The 26980-nt window shown below is 36.6% G+C and overlaps 1 protein-coding gene across 4 annotated transcripts in view; it reads right to left on the bottom strand.

The window, feature by feature from the left end:
• SCAPER (S-phase cyclin A associated protein in the ER) overlaps positions 1-26980 on the bottom strand; it is a 521195-nt gene that overhangs the window by 377888 nt on the left and 116327 nt on the right. For 3 of the 4 annotated variants that reach the window (XM_059180289.1, XM_059180286.1, XM_059180287.1), the window contains 3 exons: positions 13572-13834; positions 9658-9891; positions 4567-4737 (listed from right to left, as the gene is read on the bottom strand). In XM_059180289.1, coding sequence (XP_059036272.1) covers positions 4567-4737; positions 9658-9891; positions 13572-13834 — 668 coding nt within the window. The remainder of the gene's footprint in view (positions 1-4566; positions 4738-9657; positions 9892-13571; positions 13835-26980) is intronic. The other variant, XM_059180288.1, reaches the window with a different exon arrangement.

Here is a 26980-nt window from a genome sequence, read left to right on the forward strand (position 1 = left end):
ATTCTGTAAAAAGTCCCTCTTAGCAACATATATATCCTGAGGGCTTAGTGACAGCAAGGCATTATCATTTGCTTTTTATTAGTGGAAAAGAAAAAACTAAAATACCTTAGATTCTATGTCAATCTCTGCAATTAAAATCTGATTAATGTTCTTACTTTTTTGAAGATTCAATTTATCGCTTGGTAAAACTTTTTACCAGCTTATTAATGAAATTATGTATAACAACTTCCAGCTTATCAATGAAATTATGTATAAAAACACTTTATAATGGTAAAAGTGCTAAAGAAGGATTTCCTATTGTTTTTGAAACAAGTGAAAGTCCCTCTGGCCCTATGAATTTTATTTCTAAATGTAATTTTTTGAACAATTATGTTAAAAATTCTAAAAGGCCACAGAAAGAACCCAACGTGGCGGTGAAGTAGGAGGACCCCAGGCTCATCTTGTCCCGGGAACACAACAAGGTAACTATCAAATCATCTCCTAGATACCATCCTGAAGACTGACAGGACAAACTAACACTAAAGGGAGAGAAGAGGTCACAATGAAGAAGATTGGAAGTACAGAGACATGATTTAGGGGAGAAATGGATCAGATTGCTGATACTGCAAATGGGAGAGAGCACTGGTCGCAGGGAAGGGCAAGAGAGAGACACACAAGCACAAAGGGGCATGCACAAAGAGAACTTTCCCCAAAGCCTTTGGTTTGGAAAATGAGAGGGGCTGAATTTTGTGAGTTCTTGCAACCAGCAGGGCTTAACAGATTTGGAGTTTTAAAAGCCAGCAGGCTTGGCTAGGATGGAGCCCAGAGGGCACAGCCCTGCTCCTGGAGAGAAGACAGGCAAAAAAACCAGGGGCAGACAGTGTGGAAACAGTGGGGCACACCTGGGGCACACAGTGGGAGATTATTCACTATTCTAAGAGCATTTCCTTGAGGTGCAGCACAGTGTTCACAGAGATGCCTCTCTGGGAACAAAAGAGCTAGGAAGAGCCATTTCTCTTCTACACCCCTCAGCATAAACACAGAGCCATCTGAGGGAAGAAGTTCAGCACCAATGCTGCCTGCCTAATTTGCTTACATCATGCCCTACACCCCTGCATTCTGGCAGAACTGCACTTCTTGGTCAAGCTTGCCTCAGTCCCAGAATGGTAGGCCCCTCCCCACAGAAGATCAGCATAAACTCCTGCCCAGATCACAAACCCTGAACAGAGTTCTGCAAGGCCTCAGTTCAGAGAGTTGGTGTCAGGTCTCAATTCACAAACATACCAGAGCACATCTAGTTAAAACTCACCACATTCAGCCCAGGGATTAAACAGTGTCCCCAGTAGGCATGGAGAGCCTCTGCAGACAACTGGCCTGAAGCATAAAGCAGCTAAAACACAACAGCAGAGCACACAAATACCAAAGATATTCCATGAAGTGCCAGACCTGAGGCACTACATGACCTCTTCTTCAGAAAGCCATTACTTTCAGGAGATAAAACTGGCTTTTTTTAACACAGGGAAGAAGGCAGAGACTTAGACTAAGTGCCAAGACAAAGAAATGTATCCCAAATGAAAGAACAAGATAAGGCCATGGCAAAACAGATATAAGTAACATGCCTGATGGAGAATTTAAAGCAACAATCATAAGGATATTCACTGGCCTTAAGAAAAGAATAGAAGACACCAGTGAGACTGACAGAAATAAAAGACAATAAGAGATGAAGAATTAAGAAATGAGACTGGAAACAGGCTTGATGCAATGAACAGCAGGCTAGAAGAAGCAGAGAAACAAATTAGTGACCTCAAAGATAAAATAATGGACAATAACGAAGCCAAACAAAAGAGAAAAAAGAATTATGCAACACAAGAATAGATTTAGGAACTTGGTGACTCCATTAAATGTAAAAACATCTGTTTTGTAGGAGTCTCAGAAGAGAGAGGGGAAAAAGAACAGAAAATTATTTCAAGAAATAATGGCAGAAAAGTTCCCTAATCTGGGGAAGGAAACAGACATACAAATATAGGAGGCACAGAGAACTCCAATCAGAATCAACAAAAGCAGGCCAACACCAAGAAATACTATAATTCATTTTGCAAAATAAAGTGATAAAGAAAAAAAATCTTAAAAGCAGCAAGACAAAAAAAGTCCTTAACTTACAAGGGAAAACCCATAAGGCTAACTGGAGATTTCTCAACAGACACCTAGCAAGCCAGAAGTCAGTGGCATGATACAGTCAATGTACTAAATGGAAAAAATCTGCAGCCAAGAATACTCTACCCAACAAGGCTATAATTTAGAAGCAGAGATAGAGTTTCTCAGACAAATGAAAACTAAATGAGTTTATAACCCCTAAACCGCCCTGCAAGAATTATTAAAGGGGACACTTCCAGGGCAAAGGAGAGATCAAAAGTGATAAAGACAAGAAAGGATCAGAGAAAATCTCTAGAAACAACTGTAAAATGCAATAAATATGCATCTATCAATAATTATTTTAAATGTAAATGGACCAAACACTCCAGTCAAAATAAACAGGGTGTCAAAATGGGTTAAAAAAAATAAGAGCCATCTCTATGCTGCCTACAAGAGACTCATTTTAGACCTAAAGACACTGGCAGATTCAAAGTGAGGGGATGGAAAAACATTTGTCACATAATACTTATATCAGACAAACCAGACCTTTTTCTTGTATCGTTTTTATCTTTTTTCAGTATCAGGATAGTACTGGCCTCATGGAATGATTCTGAATGTGTTCCCTCTATTCCATTATTTATAAGATATCGACAAAGATTGTCATTTTTTTTTAAATGTTTGGTAGAATTCACCAATGAAACCATGTGGTCTTGGGCTTTTCTTTGCTCAGAGATTTCGGGTTCCCAATTCAACTTTCATTCCTGTTATTGGTGTACGAAGACTTCCTACTTTCTGGATTCAAGATTCATTATTCAATCTTAGTAACTTGTATGTTTTTAGGAATTATCTATTTGTTTTTTTTCCTAAGTTATCTGATTTGTTAGTATATAATTGTTTATAGTAATCTCTTGTGATCTCATCTGTTGTATTATTTTCTCTTTCATTTCTCATTTTGGTTTTTGACTCAAAATTTTTTTTTGCTTAGTTATATAGTTAAAGCACTGCCGATTTTGTTTCTTTTGGTGGAGGGGAACTGGTCATGACTTTCAATGTTATGTTATTATTTATTCTCGTCTCTATTTTATTTATTTCTGAATCTTCTTTACTTCCCTCCACTACTAAATTTCAGCTAAGTTTCTTCTTTTTCTGCTTCCCTGAGGTATAATGTTAAGTTGTTTACTTCAACTTTTTTTCTTAATACAAGTATTTAAAGCATAAATTTCACTCTAATGTCTGCTTTTGCTACATCCCATAGGTTTGACACATAGTGTTTTCTTCTTCTTTTCTTTTGAGACTTATTTTGATTTGCTATCTCATTTCTTATTTGGCCCATTACTTGTGTAGTAGTGTGTTGTTTAATATTTACATTGTGGATTTTCCCACTTTTATTGTGGTCTTTAGTTTTGTACCACTGTGGATAGAAAATATACTTGGTATGATCTCAGTCTCCTTAAATTTGTAGTATTTGTTATGTCTCTTTTTATATTATTTAGCCAGGGGATTCTTCAGTGTGTACTTAAAGAAAAATGTGTATTGAATTTTTCTTGGATGGAATCTTTTATATATATCCTTTAGAACATGTGTTCTGCAGTATGCTTCAAGTAAAAAATGTTCTTGTTAGTAAAAAAAATACCTTTAACTGAGGGTACACATTTAAACTAAAGTATATCAAAGGTGGAGGGGGATGAAACAGGTGATGGGGATTAAGAGTACACTTATCATGATGAGCAATGAGTAATGTTGAGAATTGCTGAATCACTATACTGTATACCTCACACTAATATAATACTGTATGTTAACTACAGTGGAATTTTATTAAAAAAAAAAAAAACTTAAAAAATTAAAAATAGAGCATCCCTATGACCCTGCAATTGCACTACTGGGTATTTACCCCAAAGATACAGATGTAGTGAGAAGAAGAGCCATCTGTACCCCAATGTTTATAGCAGCAATGGCCACGGTCGCCAAACTATGGAAAGAACCAAGATGCCCTTCAATGGACAAATGGATAAGGAAGATGTGGTCCATATACACCAAGGAGTATTATGCCTCCATCAGAAAGGATGAATACCCAACTTTTGTAGCAACATGGACGGGACTGGCAGAGATGATGCTGAGTGAAATAAGTCAAGCAGAGAGAGTCAATTATCATATGGTTTCACTTATTTGTGGAGCATAACAAATAACATGGAGGACATGGGGAGATGGAGAGGAGAAGGGAGTTGAGGGAAATTGGAAGGCGAGATGAACCATGAGAGACTATGGACTCTGAAAAACAATCTGAGGGTTTTGAAAGGGCAGGGGTGGGAGGTTGGGGGAGCCAGGTGGTGGGTATTATGGAGGGCCCATATTGCATGGAGCACTGGGTGTGGTGCAAAAACAACGAATTCTGTTACGCTAAAAAGAAATAAATAAAAAACATAAATAAATTAAATTAAAAAAATAAAAGCTCACAGAAAAATCACTGTCGTTGTCAGTTTCAATATTAATATCATTGTTTTCTTCTGCTTCAATTTCTCTGGTTAACTGTTCCTCTTCAGCAATAGCACTAGCAATGGCTTCTTCATTGGCCTTTTCTAGACGATCTGCTAGCTCTTCCTTTTTAGCAAGAACTTCTGCCATGGACTGTAAAGTTAAAAATAAACAAAAGAATTATCAGTTGAGTAGAAAGTTATTCTTTATGTTCTAACTACACATTCAACAGTATACAAAAAAGTAGCATTGATCTGGAATTATAAAATGTGGGGTTCAGTATAGGTTCAACCACTTGCTACCTGTGTGACTTAGAAGCTTCTTAACACCAAAAGCATATTTTGTATTCCACAAAATGGTACAATAATTTGTGACTTACCTTCTTTATCAGACCACTATGTATGAGAAACTGTGAAGTTATACAAATGACAGATATTATTAATTTCAAAGTATGAATCTAGTTTGAATGCCAAAATTCAAAACAGTTGTAGATCAAATATCTTTAAAACAAAAGAAAAATATATAAAGGGAACAAGGAAAGATTTTATTCTGTAATGGTAATGTTACTTTCTGAACATGTATATGTAACTTAAAAATACACATTAGAAAAAAGTATAAATAACATGCAACTAAATCATTAATTAATAAATTCATATGATAAGCTAAAAATGTGTACTAGAAACTCTGAAGCAAACAATGAAATAATAAACAGTTATGACTAATAAGCCAACAAAGGAGATAAAAATGGAATTATCAAACATAATTAATCCAAAAGAAGAGAGAAAGAGAAGAAAAAGGGGGTGAAAAAGAGGTGAGTCATAGAGAAAACAAATCATACGATAGTATATTTAAAGGAACCATATCAATCAATAGAGTGGAATAGTTTAAACACCTTAATTAATAGAGATTGTCAAATGGGATAAAAAGCAAGATCCAAACATATGCTGCCCAAAAGAAACTTAACTGAAATATCAGAATATAAACAAATTACCAGTTAAAGTGCTACAATGCTAACACTAATCAAAAGAAAACTGAAGTATTAATACCAGACTTCAGAGCAAAAATATCAGGAGGGATAAAAAAAGGTCATTTCGTAACAATAAAAGGTTTAATTCATCAAAAAGACAAAACAAACATAACCATTTATGGACTTAATAATGGAGATTCAAAATACATGAAGCAGAAATGGACTGAACTACAAAAATAAATAAACTTAATGCAAATGTAAACTGTGGAAAAAGCCAAGATGTCCTTCAAAAGACAAATGGATAAAGAAGGTATGGTCCATATATACAATGGAATATTACTCAGCCAGCAGAAAGGATGAATACCCAACTTTCATAACAACATGGACGGGACTGGAGGAGATTATGCTGAGTGAAATAAGTCAAGCAAAGAGAGTCAATTATCATACAGTTTCACTTAACTTGTGGAGCATAAGGAATAACATGGAGGACATTAGAAGGAAAGGAAAAGTGAACTAGGGCAAATGAGGAGCAGGAGATGAAGCATGAGAGACTATGGAGTCTAAGAAATAAACTGAGGGGTTTGGGGGGTGAAGGGATAGGTGAGCCTGGTAGTGGGTATTAAGGAGGGTACATATTGCATGGAGCACTGGGTGTGGTGCATAAACAATGAATCTTGGAATACTGAAAAAAATTAAATTTAAAAAAAAAAAACTTAATGGGAATAAAAAAGGTGCTACCAGTTTGGAAAACAGTTTGATAATCCCTCAAAAAGGTGAAACATAAAGTTTCCATATGAGCCAACAATTGCAAGATATTTACCCTAGAAAAATGAAACCATATATCCACACAGAAACGTATATACAAATATTTAAAGCAGCATAATTTATAACAGCCAAAAAAACAGAGACAGCCCAAATGTCCTTCAAGTAATGAATGGATAACATGTGGTGTATCCATACAATGGAATATTCTTTGGCCACAAAAAAGGAATGAAGGCTAAAACATCAATGAACCTTGAAAACATCATGCCCAGTGAAAGAGGCCAGTCACAAAAGACCACACATTATATTCCACTTCCATGAAATGTTCAGAACAGACAAACCTATACAGATAGAAAGCCGTCTGTGGTTATCTAGGGTTGGAAGGATGGAGTGAAAGGGAGTGACTGCTAATGGGTATTGGGTTTCTTTCTGTAGTGATGAAAGTGCCCTAAAACTGATCATGGTGATTGTTGCACAACTCTGTGAATATGCTGAAAAATATCAAATTGTAAAATTTAACTGGGTAAACTGTATGCTATGTACATTTTACCTCAATAAAGTTGTATTTAAAAAAAGAAACAGTTTCACAGTTATATTCAGAGATTTTAATATCTCTTTCTCAACTGATAGAACATGTATTGAAAACTGGCATAGATCTAAGAGACCTGAACAATACTCTCAACAAAACTGACCTCTACGTATCTTTGTAGGAGAAATGAAAGCGTATGTTCAAAACAAAGACAAACATTCATGGTGCCATTTTTCATAACATAGAAACTGGACTCAAGCATCTGTCCACAAGTGAATGGATGGATGAACATTCTGTGTGGATGAATATACTGTGTTATACGCATACAGTAGAATACTTCCAAAGGCAGTAAAAAGAATGAACTATTAGTACACAAAACCACATGGATGAACCTTAAAATAATTATGCTGAGTAAAAGAAGCCAAACAAAAGATTATATTACTCTATTTACATAAAGTTTTGAAAATACCAATCACTATATAATGACAGCAGAACAGTGATGACCTGGGAAGGAAATACTGGGAAGGACAGAAAGGAGGGATTACTAAGGGAAATCTGAAAACTTTCGGAGTTTGTTCATTCAGTATGTTCATTTTCTTGGTTGTAGTGATGTTTTTATAGGTATAAACACATCAAAATTTTAATAATTTGTATATTTTAGATACCCGAAGTTTACTGAAAATCAATTATACTTCAATAGAGGTATTAAAATATGCAAATGCTTGAGCCCCAACTTATAACTGAATTGGTTTAGAGTGCAGAAGGGCACTGGTATCTTTATTAATGCTTTCTCCTCCCTCCCCAACTTCTATCTACTCTCTTGATACTCTGTCCCACCAAAACACAAAAGATTGCTTCTGGGGAATAAAATGGGAGGGGGAGGGAGTTTAGATGAGAGACTAATTCTTTGCACTATAAGCTTCTTCTCTATAAACCCTAGATTATTATACAAACTGACTGTTGTTAATGTGCAACAAAGACCTTACAACTTAAGAACAATTTAAAAATCCAAATGTTAAAGTTGAATATATATAACTTTGCAGAAAGTTCTCACATGAGCCTATTTGCTCTCCCAATTTTATTTTCCCCACATGTACATTTCTATTTAGTCTCTGAAGATCTGAAAAGACTTTAATGCAGAAGTACAGCTTATGGATGAAATAATGATTCAATTATTCATATACAACTTTTAGTATTTTCACACTGTGAAATTCAAATAAATACCAACATATATCACTTTTTTAATTTTCAAATTTTCATTAAAATTTCAAATTTTAGTAAATCTAAAAACACAGATCCATTGTTAGCTAGGTTTTATATTACCACATTTTTACAATAGTGGCAACAGTTGACCTTAAAGTAGAAAGGTTCTAAGTCATTTTTTACCAAAATTTCTGTTAAATGAGACAACTGCAGAGTTTTACCTTTAACCAGCTATATGATGATACTTATTAAGAAAGAAAACAGTTCTCTCATCACTGCAGCAATTCTCTATAATCCCCCACTGAGAACCTAAACAAAGAGGTACATCTAGAGCAAGCCAAAGACTTATCTCTGCCAAGACAAATCAAAAACAAATTTTTTTAAAATCTTAGTTTAATTAAAATTCCTCTAACAACTCTAAAAATAGATGAAGAGTCATATATAAAGCAGACTACATAAAATATATAAATCTGATTCTTAAAATAACCAAGAGTTTTTAATATTCTACCACAAGCTTATTTACATATGTGATCAAAATAAAAAGGATGAAAGAAGAATTTTTAAATACTTTTTTAATGCTTATTTAAGTATGGGATCTTTTCCTCTTGAAATATGATTCTCACAAAATAAGTAATAATATGGTATCTAGCTATGAATATAAAAAATATAAAAGTGATCAACTTCTAGCCCATACATTGTCTAGTATTTATATGGTCACAATTATATTCAACCTTTAAAAACAGTCACACTGAAAAAGCCAAGTTAAAATACAATTTGCTCTTTATTCCTTATTTTAAAATTTTAAATGTTTTTCTTATTACTATAACCCTTATTTTTCTCTTAACCCTCAAGTTTCATCTACATCTAATGGTATTATGTCAAAAAAATGTATAATTTGGTCTAATACCATATGTTGATAGCATCTTTCAGCATGATGAGGCCTTAAGTCTTGAAGAAAATGATAGTATATAGTTGCTATCTAAAAAATAAAATTTGAGTAAGTTTTCTCAACAACTGTTTATATGTGCCTACTTCTTTTGAAAGTCAGTTTTAAATTAGAATGATCCATTCTGGATTATCCTCTGGTCAAGTATCTTAATTCTAAAGTTGGAAACAGAAAGACATGAAGATAAATAAGTAGTCATCCAAATACATAAACTTCTAATTCCAAATCAACACATTTTAAAATTTCCACAACAGAAATGGTAAGTAAATTTCATCTTAAAGACCAACTCCAAGCAAATGATAGAAGCTAGAGAATTTTTTAAAGTGCAGTAGGCAGCATTTCCCATCCATCAGAGTGCTAGATGTTGCATGGAAGACTTTATTGTTACTGGTTTCATTTCTTAATGCCAGACTAAGGAACACTTGATCAGATCACAAACTGAATGATTTTAGCAATAGTTATTTAACTTGGACAGTCTCATTTTCCTCCTCTACAGAACAAGAAGAATCTTAACTATATTAAAAGCTTGCTATAAGAATAAAATGTTAAGCTGAAATAACATATATAAAATGCTTTATAAACTGTAAAATAACACACAACACAATTATTACTAGGGTTTATTCCCTTTTAATATATTTACTCATAATTCTGATAAGTTGTTCTTACCAAGTTAGCAGCACTCACATTTGAAATATCTGAAGGATCCATTTCAGTTTCTATCCCTGCTTTTTCTGCTGAAAATACATCATTTGCTTGCAAAGGAGGTGTGTCAGCTTGCTGAGTAATTGAAACACACTCTGTATCAATATGAACAGCAGGTATTTCAGAAGTTCTCACAGAACTGTCTTGTAAAGTACTACTGCCAGAGTTCTTGACATCATCCAACGGACTCACTGTGAACTAACAAAACACATTTGCAGAATGACTCAGAGATAATAAAAAATTCTCACAAACTACTCCGTTCTAGAAAAACTGATTATACTAAACCTATCAACTAAAGCAGCAGTTGACTAGCCGACAGATGACCCATTTGTCTTTTTTATAAGTTTCAAGTTTAAAAAAAGAAAAAAAAATTAAGCAGCCACAAATTTTATTTGCACATCTAATATGTATATAGGGCACTGTCTGAAATGCTTTATGAAATTAAGCTATATTATAATTACATTTTTTTAGTAATGATTCTTGATGAGTATTTTATATAGCTCACAAAGGAAATTCCAGTTGGAAGTATGATACTTTGTCTTATATTCAAATAACTAAAGATATTTATGTGGTTTTTCCAAAGGTTGTCTGCCGAATATTAAATGAAGGCACTTTTCACCAAAATATACACTTTGAGGGCATTTTATTCAAAACATGACACTTGCTCTCTTTAAATAACATTAACAAACCTTAAAGTATCTTTCATGTATAACCACAATGGTACACAATACCAATTCTCAGATTTAAAGAGAAATATACCATAAAAAGTATAGTATATCATAGCATGAATTCTCACCACTTATGTAATTCCTATATAGATTTCCATATCCTCCTCATTAGCCTTTAGGAATACTTAACACATTAAACCATTTAAATCAAATAAAATACTGTCTTAAGCCAAATACATATCCATTTTTTTTAACTTTCCAATTTAGTAAAAAGAAACAAGTTTTTATTTTCATATTATAACAGAGTATAGAAGAATGCTGCTGTGTTTTCCAATTATATTCAGAGTAATGAGCTCCAGGTAGAATTAAAATCTAAAATTATGAATTTAAAATCCACTAACATCACTACTTAAACTTTAGATAAATACGGCAGTGGCTATAAAACTCCAGTTTGGTTAATTATTTATATAAATATTAAACTTTGTCAAGTCTTATAAACTACTTTAAAAATTCTATTGGTCGGGACGCCTGGGTGGCTCAGTTGGTTGGACGACTGCCTTCGGCTCAGGTCATGATCCTGGAGTCCCGGGATCGAGTCCCGCATCGGACTCCCAGCTCCACGGGGAGTCTGCTTCTCCCTCTGACCTTCTCCTCTCTCACCTTCTCACTCTCTCTCTCTCAAGTAAATAAAAAAATAAAAATCTTTAATAAAAATTCTATTGGTCAAAACTTAGAGTGTCTCTAAGTGTTGATTTTAATATAAGTATTATTTAAGTTGTATCACATTGTTTATATTACTATCGACATTATCTATACATTAGTCACCATAGTTTATAATCTTCTTGGCAATATTTACATTAGCATTACTGATGTTTACAATATAGTCAACCCTGCATATTAAAAAATCAGTATCATTTATACAACAAAATCAAAGCTAAACTATAATGTTTAAAAATACATAAATATGCTAATTCCATTTTTAGAACAACAGTGGAAAAATTCTATCAATTAGCTTGGATACCAATAGCAATGAACTTTTTATATTGAAATATTTTAGTAATACTTTAATTACTCAAAGCTATATGTAAGGATTATTCCTAAAATCCCAAATCGTGTAAGCTTATTCATTACACAAAACCAATGTAATTATTGTATTGTTAAATTTTATGACTAAAATAAATGTTAGCAAAAATGCTAGGTGTTAATGTTAAGTGATTTCTTTTTCTGTTGTCTTTGTTCTTACTGGTTTTCCTCATTCTCCTTTCTTTACTGGACAAAATGACAAGATGGAAAAATTCACATGAAAAGAAAGAAAAGGAGGCAGTACTCACCGCCAGGAATTTAGTCAATAAGGATGTAAGTAAGATGTCTGAACTGAATTTAAAACAACTATAAAGATAATAGCTGGGCTTGAAAAAAGCATAGAAGACACTAGAGAATCTCTTACTGTAGAGATAAAAGAACTAAAATCTACTCAGGATGAGATTAAAAATGCTATTACCAAGATGCAGTCCCAAGCAGAGGTCATAAAAATGAGGATGAACAAAGCTGAACTATATGTTAAGTGATTAAAAAAGATTTCTTGGGGCACCTGGATGGCTCAGAGGGTTAAGTGACTCTTGATCTTGCTTCAGTCATGATCTCAGCAAGAAATCAAGCCCTATGTAGGGCTCTGTGCTCAGCAGGGAGTCCGCCTGAGATTCTCTCTCCTTCTCTTTCTGCCCCTCCCCCGCCTCGCACAGCCTCACTCTAATAAATAAATAAATCTTAAAAAAAAAAAAAAACAATTTTTAAAAAGAGAGACTTCATCAGGTTTAACATTAAAAGCTTCTTAAAGGTATACCCCCCAAAAAATACTGATTATTTTCTATGTGTTTAGGACTCTGCTCCATAATGTGGGAAATTAAAAGGCAACATAAGATAATGCTCACAAGGAGCTTCCAATCTCACATGGGCATATATACATTAAGGAGTTACAGAACATCAGGAACAATGTACAAGTAAGAGCCATTATCATCATTAAGAAGAAAAACATGGAAGTTGAGTAGAGTTTCTAGTAATAATAAATATACTAGAGGTAAAGAAAGAAAACATTAAAAATCGGACACTATTCTAAACTGAGAAATATTATAACTATTTTACAACTCTTCTACTTAGCCCCTGTGTCGTCCACAAAGTACAATTTAAAATAAATTTAAATAAATAAAGTACATATTAAAATACAATATCTCCTGTATTTCATTTTACATAAAATTATACTAATTGAACATGAATATTTATATAAACAAATACCTGAAAAATTCATTCCTTCATCAAATAAGTAAAATAAATTTCAAATGGACTAATAGCACAAATACCGAAAACAACAGCTCTAAAGAACTGTATTAAATATCAGCAAATTATTCTACACTTGGATTACAGGACATAAAAGGAGAGCAAGTCCAAAAAGATCCTTACTTTCATCATTATTTTTAATAATACTTCAAATGAAGCAGAAGGATGCCACTTAAAACAAAAAATCAACAATTTTGGGCAAATTAATATCATATGCCTCTAGATGCCCTCTCATAGCAATCGCTTTATTTCTGTCAAAAATACATAAGCTAACTTGGATAATGAACTAACTGAAAGACATTCTACAAAAAAAGAAATGCAATGTATTCTTCAAAAACATTAACAGTGAAAGACAAAAATAAAAACTGCCCCAGGTGAAAGATGTTTAAAAAACAACAACAACAACAACAAAGCTAAATACAATGAGTGATTTAGACACTGGATCATGGCTAAGGGAAAAAATTCTATAAGGAAATCACTGGGACACAAATATGAATTATAAATTAAATGAAAACACTATACAGATGCCAAATTCCCTGAATTTTACAATTAAAATGGTTAAGAGTTTCTTTATTCCTTGGAGATATATCCTATATTTAAAGGTGAATAATTATGATGTTTGCATTTTATTCTCAACTGTTCAACATACAATCTGTGTTTGTGATGCATCGATACAGAGAGAAAAGAAAAAAATGAGGTAAATTTTAATCTGTGAATCTAGGTAAAGCGGGTATAGCAGGGTTCATTGTTCATTCATGCAACTTTCCTGGAGATCTGAAATATTTCACAATAAAAAGTTAAGTAGGAAAATAAGACATTCCAGCATAGACATATCCTTTATAAAAAGGCAGTAAAAGGATTTGCAGAATGTACTACCTGGGTTCTTTCAGCAAGAGGATGGTCACAAGAGTGTAAGGAGTCTTTGGACCGAAATTCTATAGTATTAGAAAGTCCATCTCCAGCAAATTCACCTTTCTGTATGCTTTCGTCAGGTAAAAGATGTATATTTTCTTTATCACTGTCATCCTTTGACCTTAATGCTTCTGTTGCTACTGAAACTTTTGTCATCACTGCTGTTGATCGTGAACGAACAGGCCTTCCTCTTTGAACAGTCTCCCATCCTTCAGCATCTTTCCGTTCTATGCAATTGAGGGAAGGAAATAAATCAAGATTTATTTAGATGATATTTTCAAAAATCTATAAAATAAAAACATTTCCAATCTAATTCCCACTAAATGTAACTAATATACAAACAGGACACTAATTTCATGCAAGGCATAATGTGTGTGTGTATGTGCATGTGTAGCATCTAATACAGCTACACTGTGGGGTAGGTATAATTTTCTCTATTTTACAAATGACAAAACTGAGATTCAGATTAAGACTGCCATAAGGCCACAGAATCAGAAAGTAGTAATAAGCATTTATATAGTGTGTACCATGAGACTGATGCACTATCAACTGTGCTAATGAGGTACCTGATACAGTGTATACTATATGCTAATACTGTTCCAAGTGTTTTACACAGAATAACTCTTAATCTTCACAACAACCCTGTAATACCAGTACCATCACCCCAAATTTTTTAAATTATTTTTAAAGATTTTATTTACTTATTTGTCAGAGAGAGTAGAGAGGGAAAACAAGCAGGGAAAGCTCCAGGCAGAGGGAGAAGCAGGCTCTATGTGGAGCAAGGAGCCCAATATGGGACTTGATGCCAGAGCATGACCTGAGCTGAAGGCAGACGTTCAACCCACTGAGCCACCCAGGTGTCCCATATCATCCCAAGTTTATCATTGATAAAATCTATTATTGTCATTTCATTTATCCCTTTGTCATTCAGAAAAATGATACGAAGAGAGATTAAGTAATTTCCCAAGGTCACATGCCCAGGAAAGGTAAAGCCAAGATGTAGCAGGAACTGGAGTTGCTTATCACTTGACCTTTTCCCCCACCCCTACGCTCAGTGTGGCCCAGTAGGAAGATGAACCTCCATATCCACTGAGCAGCAATGAGACTGAATGAAGCAGTGCAAGTCAGAACTGAAAACAGTGGTCCTCCCTAACACCAGGGTCAGCAGGGCCCAATGGAAGCACAGCCTCCACTTCCATTCAGCATCAAAGGCAGAGTGTGAAATAGGGACTAGTCAACATTCTGTTCTCCCCCTTCACCAGTATCAGCAGATCCCTATAGAAAGGTGGCTCAGTGGGTTAAGCCGCTGCCTTCGGCTCAGGTCATGATCTCAGCGTCCTGGGATCGAGTCCCGCGTCGGGCTCTCTGCTGAGCAGGGAGCCTGCTTCCTCCTTCCTCTCTCTGCCTGCCTCTCTGCCTACTTGTGATCTCTCTCTCTGTCAAATAAATAAATAAATAAATAAATCTTAAAAAAAAAAAAAAAAAGAAAGCTGAGCTCCCACTAGACCAACATTAATGTAACAAAATGAAGTGCTGGAGGGCAGGTTTACTTGGCACATGGATCTCCCTTCCCCTTGCCAAGGAGGGAACCTAAGAATCCACCTCACCATACAGCAACAAGATGGCATGAGTTGTCCTCCCTTCAATCATAAACACATATTGTATACTAAACATTTCCTTCCTTCCTGGCTCAGTGGGCCCCAAAGAAGGGATGAGCTTATACAACCAGGAGGAGCCAAGGAGATGGTAAAATGTGGTGTATCAGTTTTCCTGGGAAAGTGTCATTGAGAACAAGAACAGAGTCTCAGGGACCTGTGGGCCAATTATAAAAGAGGTAACATGTGTCACTGGAGTCCCCGAAAGAGAGGAAAGAGAGTGTAGAAAAAGTATTTGATGAAAGAAAGGCTGAAAACTAGCCAAACTTAGTGAAAGACATAAACTATGGATTCAAGAAATTGGGAAATGTATCCTCCCCAAATCCAGGCTAAGACACATCATAATTAAACAACTGGGGGGGGGGGGGGAAAGAAAGAAAGAAAGAAAAAATTATTGAAAGCAGCCACAGGGAAAAATATATTATCCAAAGAGTAACATAAATTCTAATGGCAGCAGATTTCTCCTCTGAAATACTGCTGGCTAGGAGGAAGTGACATGTTTTTCAGGGACTGAAAGAGCTATGAATTGCAAATTCTATATCCAGTTAAAATATCCCTCAGGAATGAAGAATAAATAAAGGCATTCTTAGATGAAGGAAAAACTGAAAGAACATATCAATAGTAAACCTCCCATTGAAGAATGGCTAAAGGAAGCTCCCTAAAGAAAAATAATAAGACAAGAAGATTTAAAAATAACAAACAAAAACAAACACTGCAATGAGTAAAACTGGAGGTAAATAAACTATTCTTCTCACTCTCTTGAATCACATTTGAAAGTAAAACAAAAAATTAGGGAGGGCACGTATTGCATGGAGCACTGGGTGTGGTGCAAAAACAATGAATACTGTTACGCTGAAAAGAAATAAAAAATTAAAATACCATTGAATACAGGAAACAATATGATTAAGGCAATTACACATAGAAGTTGAGAGAATAAAGGGAAACAATTAGGTTTCTACATTTCATTCATGGTGGAAAACATTAAAGCCAATAGAGTATGATAATTTACATATGTACAATGTAATACCTAAGGAAACAACTATTTAAAAAAAATGAACAAATCAATATACTCCAAAACACTATAAATAAGTCAATATGGAATCATAAAGTTACTGATAAGAAAGCCAAAAAAGGGAAACAATGTTAAGAGAAACAGAGACAAGAGAAAAACAGTAAAATGACAGGCCTATATCCTACCCTAACATACCAATAATTACCTTAATTATAAAATATCTAAATATACCAAATGATAAAGACTGGCACAGTATATTAACAAGACAGTAAACAATGTGTGTTGGAGAGGATGTGGAGAAAGGGGAACCCTCTTATACTGTTGGTGGGAATGGAAGTTGGTGCAGCGATTTTGGAAAACTATGGAGATTCCTTTAATTCCTTAATTAAAAATAGAGCTTCCTTATGACCCTGTAATTGCACTACTGGGTATTTACCCCAAAGATACTGATGTAGTGAAAAGAAGGGCCATCTGTAACCCAATGTTCATAGCAGCAATGGCCACAGTCACCAAACTGTGGAAAGAACCAAGATGCCCTTCAATGGACGAATGAATAAAGAAGATATGGTCCATATATACAATGGAGTATTATGCCTCCATCAGGAAGGATGACTACTCAACTTTGGTATCAACATAGAAGGGACCGGAAGAGATTATGCTGAATGAAATAAGTCAAGCAGAGAGAGTCAGTTACCATATGGTTTCACTTATAGATGAAGTGAATGAAGATATAAATCCCTAAATACATACACCAAACAAACTCAAGATACAGAGGAGAATAAAATGATAAGGCTGAAAGGAAAAAGAGAAGAATCTACAACTATACCTGGGGACTTCTAACTCACTCTGAGGAACTGACAGAACTAGATACAACCAACTTGAAATAATAGCATATACAGAACAGTCTACTCAACAACATTAAAAACAAACAAAAAAACAAAAAATATATACAGAACATTCAGTATGATAGACCATATTCATTCTATAAAATAAACTGGAAAGACCAATTCTAAAGTAAATACAAAACACCAAAACTGAACCAAGATGAAACAGACTATCTGAATAGTCTTATAATTATTATACAAACTGAACTTGTACTTTAAAATCTCCCTCACAATATTTCTATCCCCAGAAGGTTTCTCTAACAAATTCTGAACAACACTTTATTTTAAAGATTTTATTTATTTATTTGACAGAGATCACAAGTAGGCAGAGAGGCAGGTAGAGAGAGAGGAAGGGAAGCATGTTCCCCGCCGAGCAGAGAGCCCAATGTGGGGCTCAATCCCAGGACCCTGGGATCATGACCCGAGCTGAAGGCAGAGGCTTTAACCCACTGAGCCAACCAGGCACCCCTACACAACACTTTTAAAAGGATGAAAACTAATTTTAGACAAACACTAATTTTTATTCCAGAAAACAGGAGAGGAAAGAATACTCCCCCAAGTTATAAGGTCAGTTTTACCTCGATAGAAAAACACATAAAGACAGTACATTAAAAAAAAAAAAAACTAACAATATTTCTCATGAACTTAAATATAAAAATCATCAACAAAATAACAGCATATCAAAACTAGCAATGTATACAAAGAATTACAAACCATGATCAAGTGGAATTACTTTCAGGAATGCAAACCTGGTTCAACATTAAAAAAAATCAATGCAATCCACTACTGGTCAGCAGACTAAACAAGGAAAATCATATGATCTTATCAACTGATACAGAAAAAGTATTTCACAAAATCTAATACCCACTCAAGAGAAAAATTCATTAAACTATAATATAGGGGAACTTACTCAACTTGATAAAAAATATCTACAAAAAACCTATAGCTAGGGGCACCTGGGTGGCTCTACCAGTTAAGCATCTGCCTTCCTTCAGTTCAGGTCATGATCTCAGGGTCCTGGTATTGAGTCCTGCATCAGCATCCCTGCTCAGCAGGAGTCTACTTCTCTCTCTCCTTCTGCCCCTATCCCCTGCTCATGCTTTCTCTCTCAAATGAATAAATAAAATCTTAAAAAAAAAAAAAAAAAAAAAAGGAGCACCTGGGTGCTTCAGTCATTAAGCATCTGCCTTCAGCTCAGGTCATGTTCCCAGAGTCCTGGGATTGAGCCCTGCATCCACATCAGGCTCCCTGCTCAGCAGGAAGCCTGCTTTCCCTCTCCCACTCCCCTTGCTTGTGTTCCTGCTCTCACTGTCTCTCTCTCTCGCTGCCAAATAAATAAAATCTTAAAATAAGTAAGTAAGTAAGTAAATAAAGCAAAAGAAGAAATAAAACCGTCCTTAATTTCAAATGGTATGATTGTCTACATAGAAAATCCCAGGGAATATACATAAAAATTCCAGAATTATTACATAAATTCAGTAGACTTGTAGGATATAGGTCAACACACAAATCCATCACATTTGCATATACTAACATTGAACATGTGAAAATTAAAATTTAAAACAATTTACAACAACATTGGGGTGCCCAGCTGGCTCACTCAGTTAAGCATCTCCTTCAACTCAGGTCATGATCCCAAAGTCCTGGGATCCAGCCCTACATCTGGCTCCGTGCTCATTAGGCAATACCCTTTTCCCTCTCCCGTTACTTCTCTCCCAATTTTGCTCTCTCTCTCTCAAATAAAAAAAATCTGGAAAAAACAAAACAAAACAAAACAAAACCTTACAATTACACTGAAGAAAATAAAATAGTAATACATTTAGCAAAAAAGGTACAGTATATGTTACAAAATTACAAAAGACTGATTAAAAAAAGACCTAATAAATGAAAAGTCATAACACATGTATTAGAAAATAAATGTTGAGTAGAAAATTCAACTTAGTAAAAATGTTGGTTCCTCTAAAATGATCAACAGCTATAATGCAATTTCTATCAAAATCCCACTAACAGAGACAAGATGGCGGGGAAGTAGGAGGAGGCACCCTTTCAGCCCGTACCCTAAAGTGAGTTGATTACCTTTCAAAGAACTCCTATCACCCACAAAATCAGCCTGAGATCAGAATTATACATGTCCGGATCTCTACCGAAGCAGAAGCCACCAGTGGGCAGGTAAAGCAGAGTGGGAAAGTTGGACTGATATCAGAAGATAAACAAAAGGGGGAGAGAGCCACCAGAGGCACCCGTTGGAAAGTAATATCCCAATACGAGAGTGCCCTGCACCTGGGGACCAGCATTAACTCCGGAGTCTGGTAGAAAGCACTCAAAAAGAGCAAAGGATCACCGGGGGTAAATTGCAGGAATCGGGGTGTTAGGGTCAAGGGCTTAAGTCCCCAGACCCAAGACAGCCACCCCTGGCGCAGAGCCAGAGAGAGTACGGCAGAGAAACCAGGTCTCGGTCCCTGAACCACTAGCCCACCTGACAGTGCGTGGCTCCCGTGAGGGGCTGGAAGCCTCGCCAGCCAACAGAAGCACAGCCTTTTTGCAGTCCCCACGCGAGTGCCCTGCCATGCCATCAGAGTCTGTGTCGTGCCCCGCACCCTCCCTAGAGAGGTGCACACAGGCGCCAGCCAGGTGCTCTGGGACCAGAAAGACCAGGCACTCCCAGCCCGGGCCAGCGGGAAAATCTGTGTGCGATCCCTGCTTGGAACTTATCTGGCAGTCTGGAGCTGCCAAGACAGCCACCACTGCAAAGGTTTTGGGTACAAGAAAAAAAATCCTGAGTCCCCAGGGACCGCGACTGGGAACCTGCTCTGCCAGCGGCCAAGGGGGGATTTATTTGGGCTCTGCAGCCAGACTAAGGCTTCTCTCTGAGAGGGAGGTCAGGGTGTAGTTTGCTTTCCTCTAAACCTACAAAAACCATCCAAAGCAGTCAAGGCGAGAGAGAGAAAAACAAAAGTGAAGAAATATAAAAAACTCCAGAGAACAAAAGCCTGAAAAAACCAGTTTCCTCAGAGCCCACCCCTTTGAGGGGGGACGGGAGGATTTAACTCAGAGAACATCATTGACTGAAAACCCACCTGGCAGGCCCCTCCCCAGGGAAAACCAACCAGGAAAAGAAAAAAAAAAAAAAAGACGACAAGAGAACAACTACCACTACGTCATAGGACAATTTTTATTATTAATTCGATCCCACTATTCTGGCTTATTTTTTTTGTATAGATAATTTTTTATTATTATATAGATAATTTTTAACCTATTTACCATCACAGTGAGATGTCCAGTATGTCAAATTCCATAATAACCTTCTAACCTGAACTTTTTGATACATACACCTGTGTTTTCCTTTTCCATTTCTATTTTGTAAATTTTTTTTTAATTTTAGTTTAGTTTAGCTTATTCCTCTTTTTAATATTTATTTTCTAATATTCATATAGAGTTAAACTTCAAGGTAATCCCCTTTCCCCAATCAATGCCACCCCTATAGGTAAAACAATTCCTAATCCCCCCCTTATCTTAGGAAAGTTGAGTCCTTTAACAAAGATATCAAGATACATCCAGGAAGAATCAAAACAACCTTCCTCACCCACATTGAGAATTTATAACCACTCTCCCATCTTTTTCTTCCACCAGTATTTCTGTGGTTTTGTGTTTGTCCTGATAGTATATAAATCTTACACTCAGGGTCCTTTTTGACGAGGTTTTTCCTTTATTTGCATCTATATGTTTTTTTTTTTCTCTTGTCATATACTTTTATCAGTCTTTTTGTTTGTCTGTCTGTTTGTATACTTCATAAATCTTAACTTGGGGCCCATTTAGGCTAAACCTTCTCTTTTATCTCACCTTTCTTTCCTGCCTCTCTCACTCTCTCTTTTTTTCTTTTCCTTTTCTTTTTCCTCTCATTTGGGTGGGGAACCCTGATTGCTCAGAAGCATTCCAGGGTACACCTTGACTGCACCACAGTCGATACACCCAGCTACACCCGTTCAGCCATCCCTCACCAAAATGACGAGGAGGAGGAATGCCCAACAGAAAAAAAATACAGAGGATGGACCTTCTGCAACAGAGCTAACCGCTATCAACATAGACAATATGTCAGAAAGAGAATTCAGGCTAACAATTATCCAAGCAATAGCTAGGTTGGAGAAAGCCATGGGTGACCAAACGGAATTGATTAGGGCTGAACTGAAAACGACCAGAGATCATGTATTCAATATTAGGGAAGAGCTGAAAGCTACCAGGGATGAGCTTCACAATGCTCTCAATGAGATCCAATCTAATCTAAATTCTCTCAACGCTAGAGTAACTGAGATAGAAGATAGAATTAGTGATCTGGAGGACAAACAGAGAGAAATGATCAGGAGGAAGCCTGGAACAAACAGCTTAGAAGCCACGAAAACAGAATCAGGGAAATAAATGATGCCATGAAACGTTCCAACGTCAGAATTATTGGAATCCCTGAAGGGGAGAGGAAAGAAAGTCTAAAAGATATAGTGGAACAAGTTATTCATGAAAATTTTCCGAATCTTGTGAATGGAACCAGTGTTCATGTACTAGAGGCCGAATGGTTTCAACCCAAGATTACAGATTCTTGAAAGTCCTCGAGACACCTAATAGTAAGAATGAAGAATTATAATTGTAGGAAGAACCTATTGAAAGCACCTAGGACAAAGAAGATCCTTACGTACAGAGGAAAGCTTATCAGAATAACGTCAGAACTGTCCACAGAGACCTAGCAAGCCAGAAAGGGCTGCCAAGATATATTCAGGGCACTAAATGAGAAGAACATGCAGCCAAGAATACTTTATCCAGCAAGACTGACATTCAAAATGGCTGGAGAGATAAAGAGTTTCCAGGACCGGCAAGGCTTAAAAGACTATGCAACCACCAAGCCGATACTGCAGGAAATATTAAGGGGGCTTCTTTAAAGGAGGAAAAAGCCCAAGAATAGCATTGAACAGAAATATAGAAACAATCTACAGAAAGAAAGACTTCAAAGGTAACACGATGTCAATAAAAACGTATCTATCAATAATCACCCTCAATGTGAATGGCCTAAATGCGCCCATAAAACAGCACAGGGTTGCAGATTGGATAAAACGACAGGACCCATCCATATGTTGTCTGCAAGAGACCCATTGTGAACGTAAACATACACCCAGACTGAAAGTGAAGGAATGGAGAAGCATCTTTAATGCCAATGGACCTCAAAAGAAGGCTGGGGTAGCGATTCTCATACCAGATAAATTAGATTTTAAACTAAAGACTGTAGTCAGAGATATGGAAGGACACTACATCATTCTTAAAGGGACTATCCACCAAGATGATCTAACAATTGTAAATATCTATACCCCCAATATGGGAGCAGCCAATTACGTAAGAAAACTGTTAATCAATATAAAGAGTCATATTGATATGAATACACTAATCGTTCGAGATCTTAACACGCCTCTCTCAGAAATAGACCATCGAAGTAGAAAAATCAATAAAGACACAAGAGCATTGAATGACACATTGGACCAGATGGACCTCATAGATATATACGGAACATTCCATCCTAAAACAACAGAATACTCATTCTTCTCAAGTGCACATGGAACTTTCTACAGAATAGAACACATACTGGGTCACAAATCAGGACTCAACCAATATCAAAAGACTGAGATTATTCCCTGCACATTCTCAGATCACAATGCTTTGAAACTGGAGCTCAATCACAAGGAAAAGTTCCGAAGGAACTCAAACACCTGGAAGCTAAAGACCACCTTGCTTGGATCAACCAGGAGATCAAAGAAGAACTGAAACAATTTATGGAAACCAATGAGAATGAAGACACTTCGATTCAAAACCTATGGGATACAGCAAAGGCGGTCCCAAGGGGGAAATACATAGCCATCCAAGCCTCCCTCAAAAAAATTGAAAAATCCAGAACACAGCAGCTGTCTCTACACCTTAAAGAACTGGAGAATCAATAACAAATCAAACCAACTCCACACATAAGAAGGGAAACCATCAAGATTAGAGCTGAGATCGATGAGGTAGAAACCAGAGATACAGTAGAAAGTATCAATGAAACTAGAAGCTGGTTTTTTGAAAGAATCAATAAGATCGATAAACCATTGGCCACACTAATCCAAAAGAAAAGACAGAAAGCTCGAAAACATAAAATTATGAATGAAAAGGGAGAGATCACAACGAACACCAAGGAAGTAGAAACAATCATCAGAAGTTATTATCAACAGTTATATGCCAATAAGCTAAGCAACTTAGATGAAATGGATGCATTCCTGGAAAACTATAAACTCCCAAAATTGAACCAGGAAGAAATTGACAACCTGAATAGACAAATATCTAGCAATGAGATTGAAGCGGTGATCAAAAACCTCCCAAAAAACAAGAGCCCAGGACCTGATGGATTCCCCGGAGAATTCTACCAAACTTTCAAAGAAGAAATAACACCTATTATCCTGAAGCTGTTTCAAAAATTGAAGCAGAAGAAAAACTTCCTGACTCTTTCTATGAAGCCAGCATTACCCTGATCCCCAAACCAGGGAAAGACCGAATCAAAAAGGAGAATTTCAGACCAATATCACTGATGAATATGGATGCTAAGATTCACAACAAGATCCTAGCAAACAGGATCCAACAGCACATGATAAAGATTATTCACCATGACCAGGTGGGATTCATCCCTGGGCTACAAGGATGGTTCAACATTCGCAAATCAATCAATGTGATCGAACAAATTAATAAGAGAAGCGAGAAGAACCACATGGTCCTCTCAATTGATGCAGAAAAAACATTTGACAAAATCCAGCATCCGTTCTTGATTAAAACGCTTCAAAGTATAGGGATAGAGGGAACACTACTCAACATCATAAAATCTATCTATGAAAGACTCACAGCAAATATCATCCTCAAAGGGGAAAAAACTGACAGCCTTCCCGTTGAGATCAGGAACACGACAAGGATGCCCACTCTCACCACTCTTGTTCAACATAGTATTAGAAGTCCTAGCAACAGCAATCAGACAACAAAGAGAAATAAAAGGATTCCAAATTGGCAATGAAGAAGTCAAATTCTCTCTCTTCATAGATGACATGATAGTTTATATGGAAAACCCCAAAGACTCCACCCCAAACTACTAGAACTCATACAGCAATTCAGCAACGTGGCAGGATACAAAGTCAATGTACAGAAACCAGTGGCTTTCTTATACACTAATAATGAAAATACAGAAAGGGAAATTAGAGAATTGATTCCATTTACAATAGCACCAAGACCCATAAGATACCTGGGAATAAACCTAACCAAGGAGGTAAAGGATCTGTACTCGAGGAACTACAGAACACTCATGAAAGAAATTGAAGAAGACACAAAAAGATGGAAGACCATTCCATGCTCTTGAATCGGAAGAATAAACATTGTTCAAATGTCTATACTGCCTAGAGCAATCTATACTTTTAATGCCATTCCGATCAAAATTCCACCGGTATTCTTTAAAGAGCTGAAGCAAATAATCCTAAAATTTGTATGGAATCAGAAGAGACCCTGAGTCGCTAAGGAAATGTTGAAAAACAAAAATAAAATGGGGGCATCACGTTACCTGATTTCAAGCTTTACTACAAAGCTGTGATCACCAAGACAGCATGGTACTGGCATAAAAACAGACACATAGACCAGTGGAACAGAGTAGAGAGCCCAGATATGGACCCTCAACTCTATGGTCAAATAATCTTCGACAAAACAGGAAAAAATATACAGTGGAAAAAAGAGTGGTGCTGGAAAATAAAAATAAATGGTGCTGGGAACACTGGGCAGCTATATATAGAAGAATGAAACTCGATCATTCTCTTACACTGTACACAAAGATAAACTCAAAATGGATAAAAGGCCTCAATGTGAGACAGGAATCCATCAGAATCCTAGAGGAGAACATAGGCAGCAATCTCGTCGATATCAGCCACAGCAACTTCTTTCAAGATATGTCTCCAAAGGCAAAGGAAACAAAATGGAAGATGAACTTTTGGGACTTCATCAAAATCAAAAGCTTCTGCACAGCAAAGGAAACTGTAAAGAAAACAAAGAGGCAACCCACAGAATGAAAGAAGATATTTACAAATGACAGTACAGACAAAAGGTTGATATCCAGGATCTATAATGAACTCCACAAACTCAACACACACAAAACAGGCAATCATATGAAAAATTGGGCAGAAGATATGGACAGACACTTCTCCAATGAAGACAAACAAATGGCTATCAGACACATGAAAAAATGTTCATCATCACTAGCCATCAGGGAGATTCAAATTAAAACTACATTGAGAGGGGGAGGAGTCAAGATGGTGGAGAAGTAGCAGGCTGAGACTACTTCAGCTAGCCGGAGATCAGCTAGATAGCTTATCTAAAGATTGCAAACACCTGCAAATCCATCAGCAGATTGAAGAGAAGAAGAACAGCAATTCTGGAAACAGAAAAACAACCACTTTCTGAAAGGTAGGACCAGCAGAGAAGTGAATCCAAAGTGACAGGAAGATAGACCCTGGGGGGAGGGGCCGGCTCCCGGCAAGCGGCGGAGCAACGGAGCACAAAATCAGGACTTTTAAAAGTCTGTTCCGCTGAGGGACATCGCTCCAGAGGCTAAACCGGGACGAAGCCCACGCGGGGTAAGCGTGGCCTCAGGTCCCGCAGGGTCACAGAAGGATCGGGGGTGTCTGAGTGTCGCAGAGCTTGCGGGTACTGGAACAGGAAAGCCGGCTACAGAGACAGAGCCGACAATAAGCTCACAGCTCGGTGTTACCTTGAACCGGTCGCAGGCTCGGTGAGCTCGGAGCGCGGCCGGAGGGCAGGCAGACGGGAGATACTGGGTGCTGTTCTCTGAGGGCGGACTGAGGAGTGGGGCCCCGGGCTCTCCGCTCCTCCGGGCCGGAGACCAGGAGGCCGCCATTTGTATTCCCGTCCTCTGGAACTCTATGGAAAGCGCTCAGGGAACAAAAGCTCCTGAAAGCAAACCCGAGTGGATTACTCACCCAGGCCCTTATGGGGCGGTGCAATTCCGCCTGGGGCAAAGACACTTGAGAATCACTACACCAGGCCCCTCCCCCAGAAGATCAAGAAGAAATCCAGCCAAGACCAAGTTCACCTACCAAGGAGTGCGGCTTCAATACCAAGGAGAGCAGCAGAATTCCAGAGGAGGAGAAAGCAAAGCACGGAACTCATGGCTTTTTCCCTGTGATTTTTATTTAGTCTTGCAGTTAATTTAATTTTTTTCTTTTTCATTTTTTATTTTTTTTCTCACCTCTGGTAAAATTTTTCTTTAACTTTTACCTTTTTCTTTTTTAAGGTTTTTTAACTAGTTTATCTAATATATATATTTTTTCTTTTTGATATTTTTCTTATTTGTTTTCTTTTTTTTAATTCTTTTCTTTTTTTTTCTTTTTTCTTTTTTTTTTTTCGTTCTTCCTTTTTGAACCTCTTTTTATCCCCTTTATCCCCCCTCATGATGTGGGATATCTTCTAATTTGGTTAAAGAATATTTTCCTGGGGTTGTTGCCACCCTTTTAGTATTTTACTTGTTCCTTCATATACTCTTATCTGGAAAAAATGACAAGACAGAAAAATTCAACACAAAAAAAAGAACAAGAGGCAGTACCAAAGGCTAGGAACCTAATCAATACAGACATTGATAATATGTCAAATCTAGAGTTCAGAATGACAATTCTCAAGATTCTAGCCGGGCTCGAAAAAGGCATGGAAGATATTAGAGAAACCCTCTTGAAAGATATAAAGGCCCTTTCTGGAGAAATAAAAGAACTAAAATCT

The sequence above is a fragment of the Mustela lutreola genome, chromosome 7, assembly GCF_030435805.1.
Source record: "Mustela lutreola isolate mMusLut2 chromosome 7, mMusLut2.pri, whole genome shotgun sequence".
Classification (NCBI taxonomy): Eukaryota; Metazoa; Chordata; class Mammalia; order Carnivora; family Mustelidae; genus Mustela; species Mustela lutreola.